At 43.8% G+C, this 10,000-nt stretch overlaps 1 protein-coding gene across 1 annotated transcript in view; it reads left to right on the top strand.

Moving 5' to 3' along the window:
• The window catches only part of LOC131348836 (stimulated by retinoic acid gene 6 protein-like), a 25,324-nt gene extending 21,073 nt beyond the window's left edge, over positions 1-4,251 (top strand). Inside the window, exons 13-19 of the mRNA XM_058384005.1 lie at positions 123-201; positions 301-349; positions 450-567; positions 1,189-1,308; positions 1,788-1,951; positions 2,055-2,189; positions 2,806-4,251. Coding sequence (XP_058239988.1) covers positions 123-201; positions 301-349; positions 450-567; positions 1,189-1,308; positions 1,788-1,951; positions 2,055-2,189; positions 2,806-2,957 — 817 coding nt within the window. The 3' untranslated portion in view covers positions 2,958-4,251. The remainder of the gene's footprint in view (positions 1-122; positions 202-300; positions 350-449; positions 568-1,188; positions 1,309-1,787; positions 1,952-2,054; positions 2,190-2,805) is intronic.
• Positions 4,252-10,000: the final 5,749 nt, after the last annotated feature.

Here is a 10,000-nt window from a genome sequence, read left to right as displayed (position 1 = left end):
GTGCATCAGCATAACTCACTACATAACATTAATATAAATATAAATAAGATGCTAGTTTCTACATCGATTTTATGCAAAGGTTTTTTTTCTCACCCGTGGAAACTGAAACATTTGATTGACAGGAAGCACATTAAATCTATGTGGACTGGAAAAAAAACCTATTTACCCAGGAAGTACAAACCCAGTCCTACGGCTAGTTTAGTGAGTGTTTCCATTTTCTTCACTTTATTAAAAAATATCTTTGGTCATTTTGAGTAAAAAGGGTCCTCTTGAACATAACTAACGTTATTTGTCCTCCAGGGCGGCCTGCTGAAGTACCCCAGCTACCAGATCGCCTTCACTCTGTGGGGTCAGTGCAGCCATGGGCGTCAATCAGAATCAGATATAATAACACTGAATGAATTTTCATGGGGTTTGTTTTTAAAGAAATGTTCCTGATGTTTTTTCAGGTTACCTGATCACGCACTTGGCAATGTTTGTGGGCGGCTTGGTGTTTGTGTACATGGTTATATCTCCGATCCGGACAAACGGATTCCTCCCCTGGCTGACTGACCTGATCATCGTTCTGTACGTAGTTTATCACTGAGAATCTGATGATGATGATGATGATGATGATGTGTTGTAGTGGACCACATCATTACAGCTGTCTCTCATTAACACTCCACTCCATGAACTTTACACTACACTGACCAGGCATAACATTATGACCACCTGCCTAATATTGTGTTGGTCCTCCTTTTGCTGCCGAAACAGCCCTGACCCGTCCTGCACTGTGTATTCTGACCCCTTTCTATCAGAACCAGCATTAACTTCTTCAGCAGTTTGATCAACAGTAGCTCGTCTGTTGGATCGGATCACACGGTCCAGCCTTCTCTCCCCACGTGCATCAATGACCCTTGACCGCCCATGACCCTGTCACCGGTTCACCACTGTTCCTTCCTTGGACCACTTTTGATAGATACTGACCACTGCAGACCGGGAACACCCCACAAGAGCTGCAGCTGCAACCCCACAAGTCAAAGCTTTTTATGATTTGATATTTTATCTTCCTGTTGACTCCATCCCCTGAGTGTCTGGATAAATAAGAAAGTGTGCAGTTACACAGAACTGAGTTGATGTTGGATCTGATCCTCATGTGTGTGTGTGTGTGTGTGTGTGTGTGTGTGTGTGTGTGTTTTATAAACCCAGAGCGAATTTCTTCGTGGTGCTAGCAGTGATGGGACTCCAGCGCATGTTCCTCCACATATTTTTCCTGCAAGATAAAAACTCACCAACGGATAAAGACAAACCTTTAGCCCTCAATAACAGGTAACAGCAACAATAAGCAGTAAATAGTTTAAAGCGTATCGTGTTCAGAGCACACTTCCTGTTGGGTCGTCCTGGAAAAATACAGTGGCTCGTCCTGACCTTCTGTCTCAGCTTTCTACCAGCTCTACAAGTCATGACAGGTTCTGATGGTTGGCTGTAGATCTTTACCATCAAGCTGCTGGAAGCTGAGATTAGAGAAGAAGAATAAAAAAAAGATAAATTCATTCCATTTAAACAAACCAGAAGAATTTTCCAACTTGGCTTCCTGCCTGGGATTCATCAGCAGGAAAGCTTGTGTGTGTGGGTGTGTGTTTCCCATGAATCTAGAAATAACTGCTCACAAAGTGTTGGAAATAAAGGCACTGCACTGGTCAGATGGTGTGTTTGGGTTGATTTGAAGCTGTTAGGAATTTGTTTAAAATCCTAAAAACTCACATCTGAAGTGTGGGATAATTAATCTGTCCCTCTGTCTTCCACAGGAAGGTCTTCAACAACGTGAACTACTTCCTGTTCTTCTTTAACCTGATCCTCGGTTTGATGAGCTGCATGATGCGCTTAATGAAAAGCAGCGCCGTGGGGTTGATGCTGCTGTCATGTATCGAGCGAGCCATAATGCCGCAGGGCTTCGAGACGCTGGACAAGAGTACGGCCAGTTTTTTCCCACCTCAACGTTAGTACAGTTCCAGTCCCAATGGAGTCCTGCCCCAAGCTTTACACCGGACTCTGCTTCCTTTTCTTTTCCTCAGGTTACTGCACCTGGGTGGGTATGATCATAACGGATCATCATCACAGTAATCCGGTCCTGCTGACCTTCTGTCACCTGATGCTGCATCACACACTGCGTCATGTCCGAGTGGATGAGACATCCCTCATAAAACCAGGTAACAGTGTCACTTCAGTAAACACGGTTATGCTGCACCTCCTCGTACCCCTGACCTTCATCTCAGAGTACAGTCTTGTACCTGCCACCTTTGAGGATGGTCACTGACACTGACGGTCACTGATGAGGACGGTCTGCTTATTGACCACAGCCCCCTGACCTTCACCTGACACTACAGTCTCGTACCTGATGCTGACAAGGGTGGTCCGGTTACTGACCATGTCCCCCTGATCTTCACCTGACAGTACAGTTTTGTACCTGCTGCTGACGAGGACAGTCCTCTTACTGACCACATCCCCCTGACCTTCACCTGACAGTATAATCTTGTACCTGATACTGACGAGGCTGGTCTACTTACTGACCACGGCCCAATGACCTTCACCTGACAGTACAGTCTCGTACCAGCTGCTGAAGAGGATGGTCCAGTTACTGACCACAGCCCTCTGACCCTCACCTGACAGTACAGTCTCATACCTGCCACCTTTGAGGACAGTCCGATTACTGACCACGGCCCCCTGACCTTCAGCTGACAGTACAGTCTTGTACCTGCTGCTGAAGAGGACGGTCCGGTTACTGACCTTATACTGACTGATACACCTTACACTTCTGCTTTCCAGAGCGTCCCGGGAGAGAGAGAGCTCGCACCCGCTGGTTCCTCATGTACACGCTGGTGAGGAACCCCAAACTCATCCTGATGAGAAAGCAAGCAGAGCAGAGCAAGACAGACTCCGCGTTTGCCTTCGCCTGGGCTGTCTCAAACACCCCATGACCACAGCGCTGGACATCACACAGAGAAACCTCTCATTAATCACACACTCTGTTCATCTCTCTCAGGAGCAGCATCAGCAGGAATCTTCAGCATTCAGGAAGATTTCAGGGAGTATTTTTATATAAATGAGTGGTTTAGTCAGTGTGTGTGTGTGTGTGTGTGTGAACAGCGAGGTCCTAATGTGTCTCTACACCCTTATCTCTGAGACTCCTGGATCTGATCTTGTTATATTTTAGTGTTTATAGTTTATTTGATGATGATTTCACTGTTCCTGGTCTGAGCTGATGTCCAGTTTTGTGGGTCAGTATTAAGACAGAACTAGCACTGAGATAAAAGACACTGACCTCATGTTTCTCACAGAAATCACTGCTGAGGGTTTCACATTAAAGAAGGACGTTTCTGTGAAAGGTTTATGATCATAAGCTGAAGGATTTCCTCTTTTTAGAAAAATAAACTTCAGAAGCATGTCAGAGATTGTGACAGAAAATACTGTGCAACCATATCGTGCAATACCATGAAGCAACATTCTGTACAGACACATATACACACACATGCACACACACTACACACACACCTTACACACACACACACACACATATATATATACATGTGCACACACATATACATGTGCACACACACACTACACACACACCTTACACACACACACACACATATATATATATACATGTGCACACACACACATATACACACATACATACGCACACATATACATGTGCACACACACACTACACACACACCTTACACACACACACATATACACACATACATACGCACACATATACATGTGCACACACACACTACACACACACCTTACACACACACACACATATATATACACATGTGCACACACACACATATACACACTACACACATACATACGTACACATATACATGTGCACACACACTACACACACACACACACACACACATATATATACACACTACACACATACATATATATATACACATGTGCACACACATATACATGTGCACGCACACACACACACACATATACACACATACATACGCACACATATACATGTGCACACACACACATACACACTACACACATACATACTCACACATATACATGTGCACACACACACTACACACAAACCTTACACACACACACATATATATATACATGTGCACACGCACACTACACACAAACCTTACACACACACACACATATATATATACATGTGCACACACACACACATATACACACATACATACTCACACATATACATGTGCACACACACACATATACACATTACACACATACATACTCACACATATACATGTGCACACACACACATATACACACTACACACATACATACGCACACATATACATGTGCACACACACACTACACACACACCTTACACACACACACACACACATATATACACACTACACACATACATATATATATACACATGTGCACACACATATACATGTGCACGCACACACACACACACATATACACACATACATACGCACACATATACATGTGCACACACACACACATATACACACTACACACATACATACTCACACATATACATGTGCACACACACACTACACACAAACCTTACACACACACACACATATATATATATACACATGTGCACACACACACACACACATATACACACATACATACTCACACATATACATGTGCACACACACACACATATACACATTACACACATACATACTCACACATATACATGTGCACACACACACACACACACACTACACACATACATACTCACACATATACATGTGCACACACACACACATATACACACTACACACATACATACTCACACATATACATGTGCACACACACACACACACACACATATACACACTACACACATACATACTCACACATATACATGTGCACACACACACACACACACACATACATACGCACACATATATATGTGCACACACACACACACATATACACATTACACACATACATACTCACACATATACATGTGCACACACACACATATACACATTACACACATACATACTCACACATATACATGTGCACACACACACACACTTATACACACTACACACATACATACGCACACATATACATGTGCACACACACACACATATACACACTACACACATACATACTCACACATACATGTGCACACACACACACACATATACACACTACACACATACATACTCACACATATACATGTGCACACACACACACATATACACACTACACACATACATACTCACACATATACATGTGCACACACACACACACTTATACACACTACACACATACATACGCACACATATACATGTGCACACACACACACATATACACACTACACACATACATACTCACACATACATGTGCACACACACACACACATATACACACTACACACATACATACTCACACATATACATGTGCACACACACACATATACACACTACACACATACATACTCACACATATACATGTGCACACACACACATATACACACTACACACATACATACTCACACATATACATGTGCACACACACACACACACACTACACACATACATACTCACACATATACATGTGCACACACACACACATATACACACTACACACATACATACTCACACATATACATGTGCACACACACACACACATATACACACTACACACATACATACGCACACATACATGTGCACACACCACACACAAATGCACAGCACATACACACACCTCTATTGAAATACCCCCCCCCCACACACACACACTACACACAGACATATATACACACACACATGTATACACACACACACACCTTTATTGAAATACCCCCCACACACTACATACACATACATACACTACACACCAGACACACACACACAGACACACACACACCTTTATTGAAATACCCCCCACACACTACACACCACACACACACACCTTTATAGAAATACCCCCACACACACACCCAAACACACATATACAGTATAAACACATGTATGTCTTTAATACAGTATTATACAGTATATTACAGTAGTTTGTGTGTTGTTGTGTAAGTGGAATAAAACACTGCTCTTTCAGGAAAATAAGCAGCTTCATATAAATCACACACTGATTATTCATCGTAATAATAATAATAATAATAATAATAATAATAATTATTATTATTATTATTATTATTATTATTATGTATTGTGTATTATTATTAAGTGTATGAGTGTGAAATAAAAGTGAAAATGAGGTGTTCTGGAGATTTCATGACAATATTAATGAAATGAGCATTAGTGTGTAACACTGGTACACACACTGACCACTGCACTGACCACGGCACTAGATGTGGATGAGTTTTGTTACACAGTGAGAGCTCAGACACCTCAGCCTTCATGGAGAACCTGACATCTTCCTGCAGCCTGTCCAGTAATGCTGACAGAAAGTAGCCCCTCACACTCGCTATGACCTCACTGTGAGCTCTCATGCCCATTTTCACACACACACACACACACACACACACACACACACACACACACCTCCATGACCAGGCTGCTGGACTGTTCAGAATGTTCTCACACTCAGAGGATGAAGCAGTTGCCTTCATTCATCTTACTTCTTACTGCTCCTTCATGTTTCATGGCATTGGTCAGTTCTCTGTGATGAAGTTGCAGGACATTTTAATCCAGCTGTTCAAACTAAACCTCACCTGAGGATGAAGAGGAGCTGCTGCACTCGACAGGTAACTCATTATTATTTAGCTGTAGACCGCATCCCCCTGACCTTCACCTGACAGTACAGTCTCGTACCTGCATCTGATGAGGACGGTCCAGTTACTGACCACGTCCCCCTGACCTTCAACTGACAGCATAGTCTCGTACCTGCATCTGACGAGGCTGGTCTACTTACTGACCACATCCCCCTGACCTTCACCTGACAGTATAATCTTGTACCTGATACTGACGAGGCTGGTCTACTTACTGACCACGGCCCCCTGACCTTCACCTGACAGTATAATCTTGTACCTGATACTGACGAGGCTGGTCTACTTACTGACCACGGCCCCCTGACCTTCACCTGACAGTACAGTCTCGTACCAGCTGCTGAAGAGGATGGTCCAGTTACTGACCACAGCCCTCTGACCCTCACCTGACAGTACAGCCTCATACCTGCCACCTTTGAGGACAGTCCGATTACTGACCACGGCCCCCTGACCTTCAGCTGACAGTACAGTCTTGTACCTGACTTTGACGAGGAAGTTTCAGTTACTGACCATGTCCCCTGACCCTCACCTGATAGTACAGTCTCGTACCTGCTGCTGAAGAGGACGGTCCGGTTACTGACCTTATACTGACTGATACACCTTACACTTCTGCTTTCCAGAGCGTCCCGGGAGAGAGAGAGCTCGCACCCGCTGGTTCCTCATGTACACGCTGGTGAGGAACCCCAAACTCATCCTGATGAGAAAGCAAGCAGAGCAGAGCAAGACAGACTCCGCGTTTGCCTTCGCCTGGGCTGTCTCAAACACCCCATGACCACAGCGCTGGACATCACACAGAGAAACCTCTCATTAATCACACACTCTGTTCATCTCTCTCAGGAGCAGCATCAGCAGGAATCTTCAGCATTCAGGAAGATTTCAGGGAGTATTTTTATATAAATGAGTGGTTTAGTCAGTGTGTGTGTGTGTGTGTGTGTGTGTGTGTGTGAACAGCGAGGTCCTAATGTGTCTCTACACCCTTATATCTCTGAGACTCCTGGATCTGATCTTGTTATATTTTAGTGTTTATAGTTTATTTGATGATGATTTCACTGTTCCTGGTCTGAGCTGATGTCCAGTTTTGTGGGTCAGTATTAAGACAGAACTAGCACTGAGATAAAAGACACTGACCTCATGTTTCTCACAGAAATCACTGCTGAGGGTTTCACATTAAAGAAGGACGTTTCTGTGAAAGGTTTATGATCATAAGCTGAAGGATTTCCTCTTTTTAGAAAAATAAACTTCAGAAGCATGTCAGAGATTGTGACAGAAAATACTGTGCAACCATATCGTGCAATACCATGAAGTAACATTCTGTACAGACACATATACACACACATGCACACACACACTACACACACACCTTACACACACACACACATATATATACATGTGCACACACATATACATGTGCACACACACACTACACACACACCTTACACACACACACACACACATATATATATACATGTGCACACACACACATATACACACTACACACACACACACATATATATACACATGTGCACACACACACTACACACACACCTTACACACACACACACACACACACACATATATATACATGTGCACACACATATACATGTGCGCACACACACACACACATATACACACATACACTATATTGCCAAAAGTATTCTCTCACCTGCCTTGACTCACATATGAACTTAAGTGACATCCCATTCCTAATCCATAGGGTTCAATATGACGTCGGTCCACCCTTTGCAGCTATAACAGCTTCAACTCTTCTGGGAAGGCTGTCCACAAGGTTTAGGAGTGTGTTTATGGGAATTTTTGACCATTCTTCCAGAAGCGCATTTGTGAGGTCACACACTGATGTTGGACGAGAAGGCCTGGCTCTCAGTCTCCGCTCTAATTCATCCCAAAGGTGTTCTATCGGGTTGAGGTCAGGACTCTGTGCAGGCCAGTCAAGTTCATCCACACCAGACTCTGTCATCCATGTCTTTATGGACCTTGCTTTGGTCACTGGTGCACAGTCATGTTGGAAGAGGAAGGGGCCAGCTCCAAACTGTTCCCACAAAGTTGGGAACATGGAATTGTCCAAAATGTCTTGGTATGCTGAAGCATTCAGAGTTCCTTTCACTGGAACTAAGGGGCCAAGCCCAGCTCCTGAAAAACAACCCCACACCATAATCCCCCCTCCACCAAACTTTACACTTGGCACAATGCAGTCAGACAAGTACCGTTCTCCTGGCAACCGCCAAACCCAGACTCGTCCATCAGATTGCCAGATGGAGAAGTGCGATTGGTCACTCCAGAGAACGCGTCTCCACTGCTCTAGAGTCCAGTGGCGGCGTGCTTTACACCACTGCATCCGACGCTTTGCATTGCACTTGGTGATGTATGGCTTGGATGCAGCTGCTCGGCCATGGAAACCCATTCCATGAAGCTCTCTGCGCACTGTTCTTGAGCTCATCTGAAGGCCACATGAAGTTTGGAGGTCTGTAGCGATTGACTCTGCAGAAAGTTGGCGACCTCTTCGCACTATGCGCCTCAGCATCCGCTGACCCCGCTCCGTCAGTTTACGTGGCCTACCACTTCGTGGCTGAGTTGCTGTCGTTCCCAAACACTTCCACGTTCTTATAATACAGCTGACAGTTGGCTGTGGAATATTTAGGAGCGAGGAAATTTCACGACTGGATTTGTTGCACAGGTGGCATCCTATCACAGTTCCACGCTGGAATTCACTGAGCTCCTGAGAGCGACCCATTCTTTCACAAATGTGAAATGGAAATGATTGGAACACCTGATTCTGATTATGTGGATGGGTGAGAGAATACTTTTGGCAATATAGTGTACATACACACACACACACACACACACACACATATACACACTACACACATACATACTTACACATATACATGTGCACACACACACACACATATACACACTACACACATACATACTCACACATATACATGTGCACACACACACACACATATACACACTACACACATACATACTCACACATATACATGTGCACACACACACACACACACTACACACATACATACTCACACATATACATGTGCACACACACACACACATATACACACTACACACATACATACTCACACATATACATGTGCACACACACACACACATATACACACTACACACATACATACTCACACATATACATGTGCACACACACACACATATACACACTACACACATACATACTCACACATATACATGTGCACA

This window comes from Hemibagrus wyckioides, linkage group LG29, assembly GCF_019097595.1.
Source record: "Hemibagrus wyckioides isolate EC202008001 linkage group LG29, SWU_Hwy_1.0, whole genome shotgun sequence".
Lineage (NCBI taxonomy): Eukaryota > Metazoa > Chordata > Actinopteri > Siluriformes > Bagridae > Hemibagrus > Hemibagrus wyckioides.
This window is presented reverse-complemented; position numbering and strand designations above follow the sequence as displayed.